Here is a 21,257-nt window from a genome sequence, read left to right as displayed (position 1 = left end):
GCACAGGTGGCAACCTATCACAGTACCACACTTGAAATCACGGAGCTCCTGAGAGCAGCCTATTCTTTCACTAATGTTTGTAGAAGCAATTTGCATGCCTAGGTGCTTGATTTTATACACCTGTGGTCATGGAGGTGATTGGAACACCTGAATCCAATGATTTGGAGGGGTGTCCCAATACTTTTGGAAAACTAGTGTATGACATACACTTAAAACACAAAGAAAGTAATGGTCACATCCACAATTTTAATCCGTCTAACCCTGAAAAATTAATTGTAAATTAAAATGTAAGTAAAAGGTTTACTTTACTGACGGCTTCACTTACTGTTTAGCCCTGAGTCTTAATCTGTTTTCTATTGGACTGCACAGTCATTTTTACATACATTTTACAACTGCTATGACAGGAAAACGGAGATGATTAGAATAGTGTGTATCTGTCATCATACCTATTTTTGTGCCTTAATTATGCTTTAAGGTAGAACTGAGGTGGAAAAAGACACAGGTCCATCTAGTTCAATCTACACATGCGTGCAATTTTTATTCTCTAACAATTCCCATAGCCCTGCATATTCTGCTTCCTGAGAGACCTCTAAAAGCTGTTGAAACACTCATTGGGGGGAGAGTTCCACATTTTAACTGCTCTAATAGTAAAGAACCCTTTCAACAATCTAAGGTTAAACCTCCATTCTTCTAAAGGGTTAATAATCCCTGTCAAGTGTTTGCCATCTCGACCCCATTGGAACTTCCTGTCCCATAGGCACAACAGAAAAGTAAGAGGAAATCCCTGGTAGTCCCCGTATGAATATTCCCCCTCTATTACTCTGTTTCTGTTTTGTTGACCACCTAAGATTTGGGATTTTCGTTCACTTTTACTTTCAGTGATAGCAGCAGTAAAACCTGACAGGTGTTCTAATCCATCTCCTCTCTATAACAAACAAAGAATTGCTTTTAATTATACATTAAGGATTTGGTTTTTTTTTTCTCCAGTACAGAGCAGAACATTATTTGCCAAAAACAATGCACCACATGTTTAATGAAAAGTATTTGGATCCAGATTTTTTTTCTATATGATGTTATGGCTGCCACTTTTTTAAGGAAAACTGTACTAGGATAGCTGTAGTGGTTGAGAAATATGGAGGCTGCCATTGATGACCTTATCTGATGATAGCTGCCTGACTGTCAAGGTAACCCTCTGGCTTTAATACTTCGAGTAACTTTAACCAAAAACAGGTGCTCCAATGTGACCTTCTCCATAGGATACAGAATACTCTGCTTCTGCTTTCCGATTTACCTAGGTGCTGTGGGTCATGTTGTAAGGACTTCATGGAACAATTATGTAGATATGGCTATCTGCCCTGTCTCTTACTCAAGGCATTTTAGGCTGAGGGTGAGCATAACATCCAGGTAATTGGCATTTGCAGAAGGAGGTGAACAGTAACACCCTTTCTTTTCTCTCACAGCCAATTTACTTTGTGTTTAACAGATCTTTTATTAATTTTTATAAACAGGTAGTTAAAAGAGAGATACATTTTATACAAAGAATAGAGGGGTACAGAGATGTCTGAATAACCTTTTGAGATGAATGGTTATACACAATGTAGTACAGAATTTCCTATTGGAATTTAAAAAGACTGCATTACGTTATATAGCAGGGCACTCTGTTTCCTCTTGTACCAAATTGTATTGTAACTGTAATGTCTATCTTCTTTTTGTAAAGTGCTGCGCAAACTGTTGGCGCTATATAAATCCTTTATAATATTTAATATATAAATTAGTTTTGGAGATTGATAGATTGTGAAAGCTTCTGGTGAACATAGTTCTTGAAAAGAGTAGGAGGAGAAGATTTTAATAGGGCATATGGAGAGGGTAAGTATTTGTTGGTCATAATAAGTGTTGTCAGAGTATGGTAGGGATGACCAAGTAATATGTGCCAGGAACACCAAATCTCTCGGATCAATGTGACTTTGTATCTGGGCGTTGTGGTCAAAGTCTAGGCATGAGAATTTAATTACTGATGGTCACCATGTATGCTATAAAACCTGCACTAACCACTCCTCAATCCCAAACTGCTGGAAAATTTCTATCCCCCAGATAAGAACAAATGGTATAAATTTGCCAGCGGTAATAGAAAAAAAAAAAAAAATTCTGTAGACAAATTAGAACATCATTCCATAAATGCACAATGACAAAGACTATTAATCCCCAATCCACAAAATTATAGTGAAAAAGCAATAATAATACATATGAGTGTAAAGTCCATAAAATGTGTTCAGCATCTAAATAACATATAAGTGTTACGTCCAAAAGTTGAAAAGCATCCAAATTAATAAGTGCTCTTCTGTTCTTTCTACTACAGTCACCACACTAATATACACACATAACCCTCACCAGCACTGTATGACCCCTCATTGCTATTCAGGTCATAGAAAGCAAAGCTGTAGCAGCTTGCTGGCTCTTCAGAAAGTCCCAGTGATGAAACGCATCGAGACTGAAGTGAAGCCGGGAACTGGAAGTGGGAATTTTTTGTGTTTTATTGATACCGACCTTTATGTACTAACCCAGAGGGCAAATATTTTTTATTTTAATAAGTGTTTTTTAATACTACTCTATGAAGAATATTTTTTTTTTTATATGGGTTGCCTATACTGGTGTGAGGAGCGCAGTAGTTGCAGAGACCTGATTCTGTCTGGAGGAGAGTGGTGTCTGGTGGCCATTTGGGAGTACTTCATTTTCACTTTATATGACCTGCTTAGCAATAAGGGGTTGTATAGTTCTGGTGAGAAATCTGTGTGTATATTAGTGTTGCAACTGCGGTGGAAAGAGCAGAAGAGCTCTTATTTATTTGGCTGTTGATCACCGTTTGTACTTTACATGTATATGTTATTTGGATGCTGAACACCATACATGACCAAATTACTTCTCGTAAGTCCATTCCTGATTTGTTTGCTTGGTCCAGGTGTCTAAGTAACAAAATTATTGAAGGGATTGTATTAGCTGAACCACCCGGCAAATGTAATATTAGAACAAGATGTTAGCAATACCGGCCTACTTATTGAGGCCCAAAATTGAATCTACATAAACTATATATGAGATATGTATAACTATATATCTTCTTGTCAATAGACCTGATGGAGCAGCTTATAATTTACTATAGCACTATCTTAATAGACTCTGTTGCTGTTTTCTTATGATGTGACAAAACGAAAACCTGTTTGGTGTACTGTCTTGTTTTTTGTAGCTCCCTGTAGTCCCCCTTTACCTGTGGGGGACTGCAGATATCCCCTATAAACTAACCTATTAAAACAGTGTGGTATCTTTTCAGTGGATCTTTAGATAAACACATCAAGCAGATCTTTTACTGTATGTGTATAACAATTAGACTTCCAGAAGATTTAACTCCCTTCCTGACCAGGCCATTTTTTGCAATACGGCGCTGCGTTACTTTAACCGAGAATTGCGTGGTCATGCAATGCTGTCCATGAAATTTATGTCATTTGGTTTCCACAAATAGAGCTTTCTTTTGGTGGGATTTGATTACCTCTGCATTTTTTACTTTTTGAATTCTAAAAAAAACAGACACTTTTTTAAATTTTCTGCTATAAAACATTTCTAATAAAAAAAAGTTTAAATAAAATTTTACCATAAATTTAGGCCAAACTGTATTCTGCTACGTATTTTTGGTTAAAAAAAAAATCCCAATATTCATATAATTATTAGTTTGCTCAAAAGTTATAGTGTCTACAAACTATGGGACATATACTGGAATTTTTTTAATTTATTTTTTTTTAATACTAGTAATGGCAGGGATCAGCGACTTCTAGCAGGACTGCGATTATTGCAATGGACATTTTTACAGTACCTGACACTTTGTGGGAACCAGTGATAATAGTACAAATATGCACTGACACTACTATTGACACTAGCTGGGAAGGGGTTGAACATCTAGGGCAGTGGTTCTTAACCTTTTTGGAGGTACTGAACCCCACCAGTTTCATATGCGCATTCACCGAACCCTTCTTAATTGGAAAAATAAAATATGATTTTTAAAATTCAAAACATAGGTATATATTTATACATAGGTGCACAAAATGAACAAAACCATTAAGAACAAAGAACAAAACCATTAAAACATGATTTTCACACAAAAACAAAATAATGAATATTTACCGCAAATCAGTGTGACTTCTGCTGTTGTCTTTCAGAGGCCAGTTCAGAAATGCGCGGCATTACCTTGGCAAGTGCCACTCTCATGTCATTTTCGCAACAAAGTCTGTTCCTTTTCTTCGTCTTTATGTCCAGCATCCTCGAAAAGGATTGCTCGCAAAGATATGTTGTAACAAACGGTATGAAAATTCATCCCCCATATAGTAATTCATCCCCCATATAGTAATTCATCCCCCATATAGTAATTCATCCCCCATATAGTAATTCATCCCCTATAGTAATTCATCCCCCATATAGTAAGTCATCCCTCATATAGTAATTCATCCCTCATATAGTAATTCATCCCTCATAGTAATTCATCCCTCATAGTAATTCATCCCCCATATAGTAATTCATCCCCCATAGTAATTCATCCCCCCATATAGTAATTCATCCCCCCTATAGTAATTCCTTCCCCATATAGTAATTCCTCCCCCATATAGTAATTCATTCCCCTTATTAATTCATCCCCCATATTAAGTCCCCAAGTCCCCCCTGTGTCAATTCACTTACCTTTGCTCCGCGCGTTCCTCTCGCTGTATTCCCGCGCCGTTCTGGTCTTCAGGGCGGACTGTGAGAGGAGCCTAGCTCCTCTCACGTTCGTCACGCTGCCCCGCCTACACACATCCTGACAGCCAATCACTGGCTATCAGGATGTGAGTGGCAGCGAGACTGGGCAATCATTGCATTTGAGTCCCTGCCGCCCGAGAGGAGGGAGGGGAGCGGGCGCCCGGCACACAAGAGCCGCGGCTTACCGACCACTGGGCATGTCATCACAAATCATATGAGTCGGGTGTGGGTCACCTCCGCCGAACCCCCGAGACTGACTCACCGAACCCCTGGGGTTCGATCGAACCCAGGTTAAGAACCACTGATCTAGGGTGATCATAGAGTTAACTGTGCACCTAGCTATGTGCTTGGTGTACACTAGGTGGTGCTTTTACTAGGGGAAGTGAAGGATCATGTTCCCAGTATTGCAGGGACACAAGATCTTTCAGCCCCCTCCCCCTCCTCTTGTTTACATAGGCAGACCTCTGTTCTGTGTCCTGCCTGACGATCGGCAGGTGACAGCGGACATCCGTTCACCAACACTTGCAGATCGGCTTCTACTATCAGTGTTCACAGCAGAAGCAATCCGTGTGTATATATATATATATATATATATATATATATATATATATATATATATATATATATATATATATACATGATTTTGCACAAGACTGCCCAGTAGCAGTAAAACTGCTATAGGGTGGACCTTAAGTGGTTAATCACTGTATTTTAATGTTTTAGAAACCTGGTTAATGTTCACTTTCTAATTATATACTGTATGGACATGGGGACCACCATATTTAAGTTTGTTAAAAAAATAAAATGAAAACACAAATAAAAGCCAGAATTCCCCCACACCGTACTTGTTTTTAGTTCAGTGACTGGTTGAGGAATAGGTTGTCGAAGGCAGTGGCCAAGCAGTAGGTTAGAAGATACTTTGGTAATGTTGATTAATATGTAACATTTAGAAATGTTCAGCTTTTTTACTATATACACTGATCAGCTGTAACTTTATGACCACTGACAGGTTGTGTGAATAACATTGATTATCTTATTACAATGGCAACTGAAAGTCAGTGGGATACATTAGGCAGTAAGTAAACATGTTGTTCCTGAAGTTGATGTGTTCAAAGCAGAAAAAATTGGCATCTCTGTTTGCTGTGTATGGGGCTGCATAGCTGCAGACTGATCAGGTAGCCCATGCTGACCTGTGTCCACAGCCAAAAGCACCTACAATGGCCACATGAGCATTGGAACTGGACCACCAAGCAATGGAAGAATCACATTTTCTTTTAAATCATGAAGATGGCTAGGTGCATCTGCATTATTTACCTGGGGAAGAGATGGCACTAAAATGCAGTATGGTACAGGCTGGTGGTGGCAGTGTGATGCTTTTGGCAATGTTTTGCTGGGAAACATTGGACCTGCCATTCACATGGATGTTACTTGGCACATAGCACCTACCTGAACTTTGTTGCTAACCAAGTACATCCCTTCTTGAAAACTGTATTCCTTGATGGTAGTGACATCTTTCAGCAGGATAATGCACCCTGCCACACTGCAAAAATGGTTCAAGAACGGTTTGAGGAACACAATAACGTGTTTGAGGGGTTGACTTGGCTTCCAAATCCTCCACATCTCAATCCAATAGAGCTTCTGTGGAATGTGCTGGAAAAACAAGTGCAATCCATAGGGGCCCCACCTCGCAACTTACAGGACTTAAAGGATCTGCTACTGACTGCCTAATGTCAGATACCACAGCATAGGTTCAGAGGTCTAGTGATGTCTATGACTTGATGCATCAGGGCTGTTTTGGGGGCAAAAGGGGGGCCTACTCAATGTTAAGTGGGTGGTCCTAAAGTTATGGCTGCTAGGTGTATATTCAAAGTTGTTCACGTTTTAAATAAAAAGGGAGAAGATAAATTCCATGCACTTCTGCCAGGGCAATGTTTTAGTGTTTTTTAAGTTTTTTCTTAAAAATATAATGACCTCCTTTTATCTTTTATTGCAGCTTGATGACCCTTCCATCTTCCCTGCTGTCATTGTGGAGCACATTCCAAATGCAGATTTACTGCACACTTATTCCGGATTAACATGTGTTGATGAACCAAATGACATGATTGCTGAAAACTCCCTGGATGTAGCAGAGGAACAGATTATAGAAGACGATGACCTCACTCTTACAGGTTTGTAGTCCTCTTTTTGTAAGGATAGAATCATGATGTGATCAGATTTACAGGGAGATGAGCAACTTGTCTGCCATCTTCTCCTCGCAGTACCTGCTTATCCAGTATCCTGAAGCCCTATATGTACGTGCTGGTCAGCAAACATGCATTGAAACTAGGAGAAACATGACAGTATTCTTAAAAAAAAAAAAGCTGGCAACAGTACCAACTATGGCAACAGTATAGGTTCCTTTTCAAGGACTGCTCAGCCCTTGCAGAGGGAGGTGCCTTGTATGCTTTGAAATGCATCAACCAATATACTGCCCTATTTTATTATATGCACAGTCTTTGTTTTTTCTATACTGGATCTTGTACCATTACCAAGCTAATTTTTGCCTTTCCACAAATGGCTCAATCAACACTTTGCAGCTGTGGATGAATGTTGCAACAGGCTGAATGTGGTCTAGTCCTAGACAGACTACTGTCTAGAAAGCACACTGCTGCATGCTCTTCTGTAAAACCTAAGGGTGCTTATGCACCAACTTCTTGAATGTTTGATTTAGGCTTAATTTGTTGACCATGAACCCCGGTATGTTATTAAAACCATTCCTGTAGCTGATTATTTTGTATTGAGATATTGAACTGTTGGATTGAGTTGAGCCATAGAGTATTAATATATACTATTATCACTAAGCCAGAACTGAATGCAAGTGTAAAATGAACTTCACTGTTTAAGGTTTTAAATTAACAGCAGTACGAAATAGATTAGTGGAAGGATTCAGACTGATCATTTCAGTCTTTTGTAGTAGCACTGGATGATCCTGAATCTCACTATAAGGCTGGGTGCAGACGGGTGATTTTTATTAGTGTCATTTCTTGATCTCAACTGCCTTGGAATAATTGTTAGCAATTGCCATACATACATGGATGCAGCAAAGACTGATCTCACAAACTTGAAGCATTGTGCTATCATTAGCGGTTAATTGATACTACCTGATACATGCCTCCTTAACCCTCTTGTCTTGATCTGTTTTGTATCTATATTGTCTCCCTTTACATTATAATATGAGCAGCACAGTGGCTAAATGGTTAGCACTTCTGCCTGGCAGTACTAGGGTCGTGGGTTCGAATCCCATCCACGGCACCACCTGCCTGGAGTTTGCATGTTCTCCCTGAGCCTGCGTGGGTTTCCTCCGGGTACTCCGGTTTCTTCCCACACTCCAAAGACATGCTGGTAGGTTAATTGGATCCTGTCTAAATTGGCCCTAGTATGTGTATGTATGAATGTAAGTTATGGACTTTAGATTGTACGCCCCTTGAGGGCGTACAATCTAATGTGAATGTGAATGTACAATATATATGTAAAGCACTGTGTAAATTGACGGCGCTATATAAGTACCTGAAATAAATAAATAAAATGCTGTTCAAACTGTTGTCTATACAAATCCTGTACAACAATATTACTTGCTCCCTATAGCAAGCCATAGATTATTCTATTTTGTTTCCTGCAAAAGAAAATCACTCGTTTCCCCCATCAATACAGTCAGTGTTGAAAGAAGAATCACTCCCCCGGAACTATTGTGTTCTTGTGGCAGGGGGGATGTGGGGAGCCTTCCTTGCTGGTAGAACACAATGATTATTGCTACAGGCTATAGCTGATGGCAGAAAATCGCTTGCTAAAAATCCAACAGACTGGTTGTACCCAAGTCGATTGATGGATCAACTTGGGTACAATCAGCCTCTCCATAAATAGATTGAATCTTGTCCGGTTCTTGCTAAACCAGCCAAAATTCGGTCCATCTATGGCTGGCTTAAGTATTTTGATCACTTGCATTTAACTGCAGGGTGATATTGTGATGATCGCTCTAGCAAAAATCAAGAATATGTACCCAGCCTAAAGCAGAATGTACACAAGAGGTTTTTTTTCGTTCACCAAGTGATGTTGATGTAGGGATCACTCCTGCTGTGGTTTCATATTCTGACAGCAGGGGCTCCCCCCACAATCAGAATACACAGATCAGCATTGTAGCCATTGGCTGTTGGAACAGACAGTGATACACACATACTGAAAGTTGGCCAGTTCCTGCGTGTATACCCAGCTTGAGGCTGTATTGACACTGCTGCCTCATCACATGTTATGGCTGTGGTGCACTGATGAAAAAAAGCTTTGCTTGCTGCAACTTTGGTAGTTTCCATCCAAACCCAACTACGTAAACCACACCTAAATCATGTAAAAAAAAAAATCACATGCAGCTCACTCACATGCTTATCAAATTTTGTCTCTATTCAGAGTTTATTTTCAGTTTTTCTGTAATAGCAGGATTTTACATATAATCCATTGTAAATGATAATTTAAATATATACTTTAAATGCAAGCAGTGTACGTACCTGCATTTTACTTAGTATCAGCCAAGATGTACCACATGAAGCCAGTCAGCCTGCCGTTGAACTAATACAAAAACTAATTTCTGTCATTGTTGACGGGTTAGTTGCACTTTGTTATAGACTTCTATTATACATAGCAGGTATGGTGCACTTTCAGAAAATGCACCAAACCTGCAGGATATAAGTACCTGAAATAAATTTATATATATATATATATATATATATATATATATATATATATATATATATATATATATAAACAAGTCTATAGCTCAGTGCAGCTATCCCTCCGGAAAGCTGCAGGTGCACTGTTCTGCACCTACGGATCAGTGTGAAAGCAGCCTCATAGTTGTTAACCCTTTTATAGGTGCTAATATGCCCATTGCAAAGGCGCAGTGTATGTGTTGTTTAATACACTGACCCTAACATTCTTTTCGTCTTCCAGCTGCTGCTGGCATCACTTTCTGTCTCCAGGCTGCTACAAAGGTCCCAGGTGAAGTGCACTTGGTATCACTCCACCTGGGGCACCTACATAGGAAGCATTGGCTTATGTGGCTCTTGGTTTCTCCGTGGCCAAATACAGTGGATATAAACTGTACAACTCAATTGAAAACCAAACTGAAATTTTTTAGGGGGGGAAGTAAACATAAAAAACTAAAATGTGGTTGCATATGTGCACACCCTTTTATAACTGGGGATGTAGCTGTGTTCAGAATTAAGCAATTACATTCAAAGTCATGTTGAATAGGAGTCCGTACACACTTGTCTTCATTTAAAAGGCCTCTGATTAATCCCAAATAAAGTTCAGCTGTTCTAGTAGGTCTTTCATGACATTTTCTTAGTCGCATTCTACAGCAAAAGCCATGGTCCACAGAGCGTTTCCAAAGCATCAGAGGGATCTCATTGTAAAAAGGTATCAGTCATGAGAAGGGTACAAAAGAATTTCCAAGGCATTAGATATACGATGGAACACAGTGAAGACCGTAATCATAAAGTGGAGAAAATATGGCACAACAGTGACATTACCAAGAACCTGGACGTTCCTCCAAAATTGATGAAAAGACTAGGAGAAAACTGGTCTGAGAGGCTGCCAAGAGGCCTACAGCAACATTAAAGGAGCTGCAGGAATATCTGGCAAGTACTGGCTGTGTGGTACATGTGACAACAATCTCCCGTATTCTTCATATGTCTGGGCTATGGGGTAGAGTGGCAAGACGGAAGCCTTTTCTTATGAAGAAAAACATCCAAGCACGGATAAATTTTGTAAAAACACATTTGAAGTCTCCCAAAAGCATGTGGGAGAATGTGTTACGGTCTGATGAAACCAAGGTTGAACTTTTTAGCCATAATTCCAAAAGATGTGTTTGGTGCAAAAACAACGCTGCACATCACCAAAAGAACACCATACCTACAGTGAAGCATGGTGGTGGCAGCACCATGCTTTGGGGCTGTTTTTCTTCAGCTGAAACTGGGGCCTTAGTCAAGGTAAAGGGAATTATGAACAGTTCCAAATATCAGTCAATATTGGCACAAAACCATCAGGCTTCTGCTAGAAAGCTGAACATGAAGAGAAACTTCATCTTTCAGCATGACAACGACCCAAAGTATACATCCAAATCAACAAAGGAATGATATCACCAGAATAAGATAAACTTTTTGGAATGGCCCAGCCAGAGCCCAGACCTGAATCCAATCGAAAATCTGTGGGGTGATCTGAAGAGGACTGCACAGGAGATGCCCTCGCAATCTAACAGATTTGGAGTGTTTCTGCAAGGAAGAATGGGCAAATATTGCCAAGTCAAGATGTGCCATGCTGATAGACCCATACCCAAAAAGATCAAGTGCTGTAATAAAATCAAAAGGTGCTTCAACAAAGTGTTAGTTTAAGGGTGTGCACACTTATGCAACCATATTATTTTAGTTTTGTTATTTTTACTTCCCTCCAACTAAAAGATTTCAGTTTGTTGTTCAATTGAGTTGTACAGTTTATAGGTGAAAGGTGGAAAAAGTTCTGAAATTATTTATCTTTGTCTCATTTTATGACATCACAGAAACCTGACATTTTAATGGGTGTGTAGACCTTTTATAACCACTGTACTTCATGCTCGTCTGGTGCTGGCTTGATGCACTCTGATGCTCTGGGATGGAGAGTTGGCAAGCCCAGATCACGATCAGTGGATTGCTGACCCCACGCATGCACTTCCCTGGTTTGAGGCCAAGGGCCAAATCAGAGGGCACAGGTTGAGCACCCCTGATATACACTAAAATATGTAAATGGGCCAACAGAAACCGCTTATTGTGATAAATACCATTTGGTTCATGCTATCATAATGCTGATATATTTAATGTATATTTTATATATTAAATGTATTTATTGTCCTCTAGTTGTGAACACCAAAATACTTGAAAAACACTACCATTTTGCACCATGCTTAACTTCAACATTATAGGTTTGCATTTTTTTTATCCTATATAAATAAGCAAAACCTTGGTGACTTAAAAAAAAAAAAATCTGTATTTTTAGTTGAAGCATCATGTCAGAATGGGGATGAGACCATGGAAACAATTGAAGCAGCAGAAGCACTTCTTAATATGGATTCTCCAGATGCATTGCTGGATGAGAAAAGATTAGGTGAGTTTAGTATGCTCATATGATTTACAAAAAAAAAACAGTTGAGAGATTGCAACGCATAATGTATGTAAACTTGATATAGTCAAGCTAGCTGTTTCTATGGATAGAGGTATCTCTAGAAATGGCTACCTGTGGCAAATAACCTATAGGAAATAGTGTCATAATGTGCGTGATTAAGATACTTGAAAGTGATACATCTTGTTCAATCAACAATTTTCTATAACAGCGGTTCTCAACCTGGGGGTCGCGACCCCTTTGGGGGTCGAACGACCATTTCCCAGGGGTCGCCTAAGACCATCGGAAAACACATATTTCCGATGGTCTTAGGAACCGAGACACCGCTCCTCTGACTCAGTCGATGTGTGGGCGGGATGACACGCTGCCCTGTCACCTGGCCACACCTCCGGGATCCCTCAACAACTCTGCCTCCTCACCACTGATTGGCCACCGGAACTGTAGCTCAGGAGAGGCACACAGGCGGCCAATCACCGGCGAGCTTGGAGCTTGGAGAGGAGGAGCCGAGCGGCAGCGCGCGTAGATCTAAGAAGATCGAGGGAACTGCCGGAGTAAGTGAAGAGGAGAGCGGCCAGAGAAGGAAGACAGCTGACAGGTAAGTGAGAGAGCGAGCCCAGGCTGGAGCAGGGGTCAGCAAGGTAAGTATCATTGGTGTCAGTGGGAGGAATAGTGCCCCATCATTTGTGTGACTAATACCAACAATGGGGCACTATTTCTCCCACTGACACCAATGATGGGGCACTATTTCCTCCCACTGACACCAATGATGGGGCACTATTTCCTCCCACTGACACCAACGATGGGGCACTATTCCCCCCAATGACACCAACGATGGGGCACTATTCCCCCCACTGACACCAATGATGGGGCACTATTCCTCCCACTGACACCAATGATGGGGCACTATTCCCCCCACTGACACCAATGATGGGGCACTATTCCCCCCACTGACACCAATGATGGGGCACTATTCCCCCCACTGACACCAATGATGGGGCACTATTCCCCCCACTGACACCAATGATGGGGCACTATTCCCCCCACTGACACCAATGATGGGGCACTATTCCCCCCACTGACACCAATGATGGGGCACTATTCCCCCCACTGACACCAATGATGGGGCACTATTCCCCCCACTGACACCAATGATGGGGCACTATTCCCCCCACTGACACCAATGATGGGGCACTATTCCCCCCACTGACACCAATGATGGGGCACTATTCCTCCCACTGACACCAATGATGGGGCACTATTCCTCCCACTGACACCAATGATGGGGCACTATTCCTCCCACTGACACCAATGATGGGGCACTATTCCTCCCACTGACACCAATGATGTGGCACTAGTCCTCCCACTGCAAAATTACAGTTATGAAGTAGCAACGAAAATAATTTTATGGTTGGGGGTCACCACAACATGAGGAACTGTATTAAGGGGTCGTGGCATTAGAAAGGTTGAGAACCACTGTTCTATAACACTGATCTAATCTGGTAAATGATCTGAATTACTGTAACAACATGGCCTTTTATTTATTGGTATTGATTTGTGAAAAATGGAAGCAAAGAAACTGGTCTACTTAGTGTTCTAGTTTTTCTCAGGTTCTCCATTACATGGTTGTTTTACACATTATTATACAAAATTATACATAAAGTGTTCCACTATGATGCTTTGCATTGACATCTTTTTATTTGTGTTCTTTAAGCTAACATTTTTGGTACATCTGAAGATGAACTGATGATCACTCCCATTACACATGTTTCTGTCACTGTTGATGGAATTCCAGAAGTGATGGAAATTCACCAGAGCATGTATGCAGATCCAGCAGAGTGTCAGCTGGATGAACAACCAAAGAGGAAGAAAGGTATGGAGGAAATAACTGTACAAATCAATTGTCTTAAAGATGAATTTCAGGTATGGTATATTTTTACTTGGTTACATTTGTCCAGCTTAGACCAATGTATAAACCATACCTGGCTGATGCCACTGAAATCTGGAAATAACTCAAGTAGACATTGCTACTCCAGTTATGTCCACTTTCTTCCGGGTTCCGTGCTGGGTGGCTGGTCTGATTCATTCGGAGTAGAGGAATTCAGCTGCTCAGCACAGGTGTCATTCAGAGAATGCTTTGCATTTTCTAAACTAAGGCAAAGCCTTCTTTGATTAGACACAGTGTAGAGCGTGACATCACCATCCAACCTTTCCACCTCATCCAATCAGAGAAAGCTTTGCATTAATTCAGAAAATGCAAAGACATTCTCTGAATGGTGCCTGTGCTGAGCAACTGATTTCCTGACTTCACAATGCATAAGGCCAGCAGCTTAGCACTGGGCCCAGAAGCATTTGGAGATCACTGGAGTAACCAGCTTTCAGGGACATTGGAACATTGTTATATTGGTTGAAGCATACCTGGAATTCTTCTTTAAACTCTAAAACACTCTTCAACAAACAAGCTCAAGTTTTTCTTTTGCTAATGTTTTCCTTTAGGGAGAAAACCAAAAATGCCTCGCCCAGAGTCACCTACCACTACCCCAAATATATCTGTAAAGAAAAAAAGCAAGGATGGAAAAGGTAATGGCAGCAGAGATAAGTTACGATGTAAAATTTCTGCCTATATGATATTGGCATAAAATATAGGTTTGTGTCTTAGGACAGTCATTGGTGAGTTGCAAAATAGGTTCTGTGGTGTTTTTAGCCAAGATCCAACCCCAGTTTGTTTAAGTTACTGTGCAACATATACTGTAGGTCCATTTATAAAGCAGTCTCATTAATCTATGTTCAGCTAGGAATGCGCAGCTCTGCACACTTCTAGCTGTGAGACCCTGCTGTCACTAACCGCTTCAGGTTTCTACTATCAATACTAATCGCGTAGCTTTGTTCATAAACAAACCCATGTCAGTGACAGTTGCAGCTGTGCTCTGTAATTACCATTATGTTCTCTGCCATTATAATTTAAAAATAAATAATTGCAGATTGTCCAGTTGTCAGCCTGCAATGTGAAATATGAGCAGGGATTGTTTAACTGTGTACCAAATAGAAGCCTCATATATACCTAAAACAGTGTAATAAGTGTATAATCATGCAAATTAGTCCATCAGTTTCACGTTATCCATCATATCGTGACACTGATAAATTTGGCCTGGACATCTAGGTATCAATAACCTGGGCATAAATGGGGAGCCTACCCAAACAGATTTTTTTTTTTCTTTTTTTTTAAAGAAGCTGGATAGCTAACGGACCAGACAGGTTCCTATATCTCTTATATCTTTTTACTTCAGTTACTGTGTTTAAAAATATGACATGGCCATTATGTTTGGGTCTCACTCCTCGTGTTGGTTTTTGTCTTCATTTTGTGTTATGGAGAATAAAGTAGAAGAAACTTTGAACTTACAAATGTGGATGAAAACACTTGAAACTCCTCTTTTAGACAAGAACAGGAGGAAAAAATTATTGCAGAGAGGTCTCACTGTTGAAGTACCCAAGATATTTAAAAAGCCTGGGGCTGACACATTACATTACAAAAAATATATTTTGTAAGCTGGGTTGTGTCTGACCATTTAAATGGCACATAATAGCCATCAATGATTTGTTTGTTTTAAGGCAGGAGTCTCCAGACTGCTGCCTGCTGGCCAGATGTGGCCCTCTGCTTGCCTTTATCTGGCCCTTGGGGCACTATTCTTTCCACTGATATGAGGAAAAATTCCTCCCACTGACACCAATGATGGGACACCAGTCCTGCCACTGACACCAATGATGGGACACCAGTCCTGCCACTGACACCAATGATGGGACACCAGTCCTGCCACTGACACCAATGATGGGACACCAGTCCTGCCACTGACACCAATGATGGGACACCAGTCCTGCCACTGACACCAATGATGGGGCACCAGTCCTGCCACTGACACCAATGATGGGGCACCAGTCCTGCCACTGACACCAATGATGGGGCACCAGTCCTGCCACTGACACCAATGATGGGGCACCAGTCCTGCCACTGACACCAATGATGGGGCACTATTCCTCCCACTGACAATAAGGTAATTTTTTTTTTTTTTACTCCCAATGACCACCAAGTCTATGGCATTGTTTCCTCTCACCGATGCTAGGGCATTTTCTACTTCTCCTGGCCGCAGTCTGGTCCCTCTAAAGTTTGAAGGGCATTAAACTGGCCCTTTATATTGAAAGTTAGGGGACCCCTTTTTTAAGGCATCCCTAAAGTGAGGTTTGTTCCAATGGGCACAAATGGTAAACATGAGAATTTAAAGTGGAACTTCATCCTAAAGGGGAAGTTCTGCTTTATGCCATCTCCCCTGCACAGTGTGCTCTCAGCACAGAGACCGGGGTCTCACCAGGAGCCCCGGGTCCCATACAAACGATCAGGGCCCAGAACTCCCAGTTCCAGGTCACCTGATTGCTGTGATAGTCTGTGATTGGCTATCACAGTGATCAGTCACTGTGAACTATACCCCTGTGTTTTCTTTCTTCCTCTGAATGGAGGAGAGAGATACACTGGGGTTGAATTACTAAAGGCAAATATACTGTACACTGCAAGTGCAGTTGCTTTAGATCTGAAGGTAAGATCTGCTGATTTATTTAATCCAACCATGTGCAAGCAAAAATGCTGTTTTTTTTTTATTTTCCTTGCATATGATTTGGTATTCTTTACAAAGTGAAACTTTCCCTCATGTAATAAGCTCTGGAGCAAGTGCACTTACAGTGCACAGAATATTTGCTTTTAGTAAATCAACTCCAAAGTATCTTTCTCTCTCCTTGCAGAGAGAAAAAACATAACTGTATGTAAAAAATAAATAAAAGTATTAGTAATAATATTAATAAAAATATAATATACCTAGGACAAAGTATGATTTAGGTCAGTGCCAGGGTTAGTGTTTGGGTCAAGTAAGGGTCAGAGGTCAGGGTCAATGGTCAAGGACAGTATATTTTGGGCAGGATTTTTTTTTTTGTGTCAATGTGTTTTAGGTAGGATAATAAAAACAACAGGTACATACAACTAACATACACATATGTGGTATCGCTGCAATCATCGGGAGAAAAAAGATTTTAGTTTTTTTACCATTTTGGGCCAGTTTTCCTTTGATAATAAACAAAAAATTAGGAGATATCCATTATCATTTACCACCAAAAGAAAGCCAAATTTGTCCTAAAAAAAAACCCCAAGGTTTAATTCACCTGAATGTACAAAGTAGTTGTGATGATATTACGAACACATGCCAAAGTTGCAAAATTGTGCTTAGGCATTAACATCTGTTTTACCCTTAGGCAGGAAGGGGTTAAACAAGAAGTTGCGTGTTTTCATATTTTGACCTGCTTGATTATTTACAATTTATATTATGCAAGATATAATGAAATTATACTTTAGTCTAATTGACCTCTTTTGTTTTTCAGGTAATACTATTTACCTTTGGGAATTTTTGCTAGCTTTGCTTCAAGACAAGGCTACATGTCCAAAGTACATAAAATGGACTCAGCGAGAGAAAGGCATTTTCAAACTGGTAGATTCTAAGGCTGTTTCAAAGCTTTGGGGAAAGCACAAGAATAAACCTGACATGAACTATGAGACAATGGGCAGAGCACTCAGGTAAGAATAATAAATACATGTGTTATGGGTTCACATATTTCAAGTACAAAAGATTCAGTCCTAATTTGGGGAAAAAATTAACCTGAAATCTGTTATTTCACTTTTTGGTAAAGCTTGGGATAAGGCCACTATAACTGCAATAAACAATACTACTAGTATTTATGGATGCACACTAAAGCATTGACAGAATTTGAACAAGCAAACTTTAAACAACGAACTAACCTACTAAGTGACATATCGGCATGGATGTCACTCCACTTCCTCAAACTCCATCTTTCCACAACTGAGCGCTTAGTATTCCCCCCAGCCCGTGCCCCCTTCCCTGACTTCTCCATCAAGATCAATAACACAACCATCAGTCCCTCCTGTCATGCCAGGGTGCTAGATGTAATCCTAGACTCCCATCTTTTTTTTCAGCCCCAAATCCAATCGCTGTCCAAATCTTGTAGACTTAACCTTCGCAACATCTCCAAGATACGCCCGTTCCTAACCGCGGAAACTACTAAGCAACTTATTCACTCCCTTGTTATCTCTCGCCTTGACTGTTGTAAGTCCCTCCTCATTGGCCTACCTCAACGTAGGCTATCCCCTCTTCAGTCTATTATGAATGCTGCTGCCAGACTCATCCACCTTACTAACGGTTCTGTATCAGCCACCCCTCTCTGCCAATCCCTCCACTGGCTTCCCATTGCCCAACGAATAAAATTCAAAACATTAACAATAACATATACAGCCATTTATAACTCTGACCCAAATTACATCACCAATCTTGTCTCCAAATATCACTCAAACCGTACTCTCCGCTCCTCACATGACCTCCTGCTCTCTAGCTCCCTTGTCTTTTCCTCCCATGCTCGTCTCGAGGACTTCTCCAGAGCTTCCCCCATCCTCTGGAACTCTTTACCCCAATTTATCAGACTATCGCCTACTCTGTTCACTTTTAGGCGATCTCTGAAACCTATCTCTTCAGGGAAGCCTATCCTGCCCTCAGCTAATAATGGAATCTTCTGCTCTTCCTACCAGTCCATCCCCACAGTTACTACCTTTTGTACCACTAGCCCCTCCCTCTTAGATTGTAAGTTCCATTGAGCAGGGCCCTCCTAACCCTCTTGTATTGAACTGTATTGTTGCTGTATTGTCTCCCGTTATATTGTAAAGTGTTGAGCAAACTGTTGGCGTTATATAAATCCTGTATAATAATACTTAAAAATAGATTGTTCTCTTGTACATCACAAATGTTTTGACTGTCCAATCCACTTCTCAGTGTTTGAAAACAAAGTTGGCATCCTGTGTTGTAGATTAATCTTAAAACTGAGGAGCTGCAGGAATTTTTCCCACACTTCATATAGAACACAGTTCTTAGTATCATAGTGCACTCCTGCACTTTAAAAGAGGAAAAGTTAGGGTTTTTTTATGGCACTGGTCACTGGGTTGCTTTCACTGAACCTAAAACAGATAACCCAACTGAAAAGCATCTACCTTCATGGTAATAATCCAAAACAGGAACTGAATGTATTGTTTTGTTTGTTTTTAGGTACTATTACCAAAGAGGTATTCTAGCGAAGGTGGAAGGCCAACGCCTTGTCTATCAGTTCAAGGAGATGCCAAAGGATCTTATTTATATTGATGAAGACGACTCAAGCCCTGCGGAATACTCAGGAAGTTTGTCCTCAAGTCTGTCTTTGCATTCTCCAGTTTCTACTCCAAATCGAAATAATGCAAAAGCGTCCAAAGGGCCTTCCAACACTGGATCAAGAAACAGCTCAACCCCCATTCACAAATCACCAAAGTCTTCAAAAGTGAAAGAACTAGTGGAACCTAGCCAACCCCAGGTGTCCTTGCTCCCATCTGATATGTTGAGGACAGTGACTCCTTCTCAGGCATCTCATCCTCACCCAACCCAACTTTATCGGACAGTCCACTTAATGTCTGGACAAACAGTTCCTGACCAAGGGCTAACTTGCACCATTCAAAATGACTCACTTTCTTCTGCACAAGCTATTAGGTGAGTCTTACTTTGTAATCTTACACTACTATTATTTATGGATGCACACTAAAGCATTGACATAATTTGAACAAGCAGTGGATGCATTTTAAACAAGCCCCCATTCACCTCTATATTCATCTTCAAAGTTCATAACATAAGCACTTAAATCTGCACTTTTTTCCTATTTCACCAGAATCCTGGCGGCCTGCTAACCCTCTAAATTAAACACACAGCAGGTTATTCAAAGTTGTTTAAAATCCAACTGAAATCAGACTTTTGGGCTGATTCACACCAGCAGCTGTGTTGATTCATGCTGCTGAGAGTACACAACAACGAAAAGTGTCAATCCCAGTGCATTATTAAAAAATTTTTTGTAAGAACTTTATTGAAATGTCACAACTTACATTTCATTAAGTTCTATTCACCACAGAAATGTCAAGATGTGGTTGTTTGCTTCACAACTTTAACTGACACCAAAGCGAACAAGGCAAATTGCCTTGTTTTTGCGTTGGACCTGTGCTGGGCACTGTTCCTTGAGCAAATGATGTGAATGGGCCCTAAGAGTATTTGTTGTGATTTTTTTTTTTTTTTTTTTTTAATTCTTTTTAGGGATGCTTTACAGTAGTGAGCCATGCTGAATGCACAGCCACAGTTATGTGCTACGAGACACCGTGCCAATATGCCAATCCCAGAACATCATACTTTTTACTTTTTTTTTTGACAGACTATTGAAATGCCACAAGCAAATTTTTAATATGGTTATATTGACCATAGCAGCATTGCAATATGGTGGTTCGCATCACAACCTGCAGTGTTGAAAAAAAGACAAAACATCTGGTATGAATGAGCCCTTATTGTTCAGCATATAGAAAATGACATTACAAGCAAACACTATATCAGAAACAGGCAGCTGCTAAAAACACTGTGCCATCTCACCCAGTCCATAGGGCAACTAAACAAGGCTTACACAGGAGCAATAGGGAACTCAAGAAGCAAGAGAGGGAATGTCTGGAAGAGAACTTGCGGTATGTCCTTCATCCCACACCCAGAGTGCTCATCAACACGACCAGTGTATGGTGCACCCAGTTATCACTGCAGAGTTGCTGTAGTTCTACTCAACGATCATATGTGGCCTTGCAAATGTAAAAGCATTCATTATTTTTTCCCAGTATAATTAGGGAAGTAGATCCATTTTTCTATTTAGGAATAATGGATTTCCAGGCATATACCAAAGAACAAGATACTCAGTAAAGTCTGGGTTGCGGTGGGTATAATCTTTCTAGTAAACCCAATCGACAAATTGGGGTTGTAAACTGAACTTCCAATATGGTAACATTAAAAATTATGGGTGACCTCCATCCAGAAATGTTTTGTTGTGATCTTTGAGGAAGAATTACACCACAGTACAAACAGCTGGGGAGATCAGGGCTTGTTTTAAAGTATTTTAATGCTTGTTAAGAATATATAAATACATTAATGTCCATAGTCTGGACAGTGCTGCAGTTTAAATTAATTAGTCAGATACTGTATATGTAAAAAATGCACAAATATGGAGGGACTGTACAGATATGTATAAATGATGATTGCCTTGGTCACAAAAGATGCTCTTAGGACTCTGGAAAGCAGATTCTAGTTGGCTGTCATCTTTTGACTAATCGCTTTTGGGTTTAAATAGAATTGAACGTAAACCTTTTAGCTAGTTACTATTTT

At 40.4% G+C, this 21,257-nt stretch overlaps 1 protein-coding gene across 3 annotated transcripts in view; it reads left to right on the top strand.

Annotated features, from left to right (window-relative positions):
- ELF1 (E74 like ETS transcription factor 1) overlaps nt 1–21,257 on the top strand; it is a 170,554-nt gene that overhangs the window by 134,958 nt on the left and 14,339 nt on the right. For all 3 annotated transcript variants that reach the window (XM_089668801.1, XM_089668802.1, XM_089668803.1), the window contains 6 exons: nt 6,767–6,941; nt 11,830–11,937; nt 13,664–13,822; nt 14,446–14,529; nt 17,368–17,560; nt 19,095–19,565. In XM_089668801.1, coding sequence (XP_089524927.1) covers nt 6,767–6,941; nt 11,830–11,937; nt 13,664–13,822; nt 14,446–14,529; nt 17,368–17,560; nt 19,095–19,565 — 1,190 coding nt within the window. The remainder of the gene's footprint in view (nt 1–6,766; nt 6,942–11,829; nt 11,938–13,663; nt 13,823–14,445; nt 14,530–17,367; nt 17,561–19,094; nt 19,566–21,257) is intronic.

Source organism: Staurois parvus, unplaced genomic scaffold (assembly GCF_062004578.1).
Source record: "Staurois parvus isolate SC_StPar_1 unplaced genomic scaffold, SC_StPar_1.0 ptg000064l, whole genome shotgun sequence".
Lineage (NCBI taxonomy): Eukaryota > Metazoa > Chordata > Amphibia > Anura > Ranidae > Staurois > Staurois parvus.
Note: the sequence above shows the minus strand (reverse complement) of the source record. Positions and strands in the feature narration are given on the sequence as shown.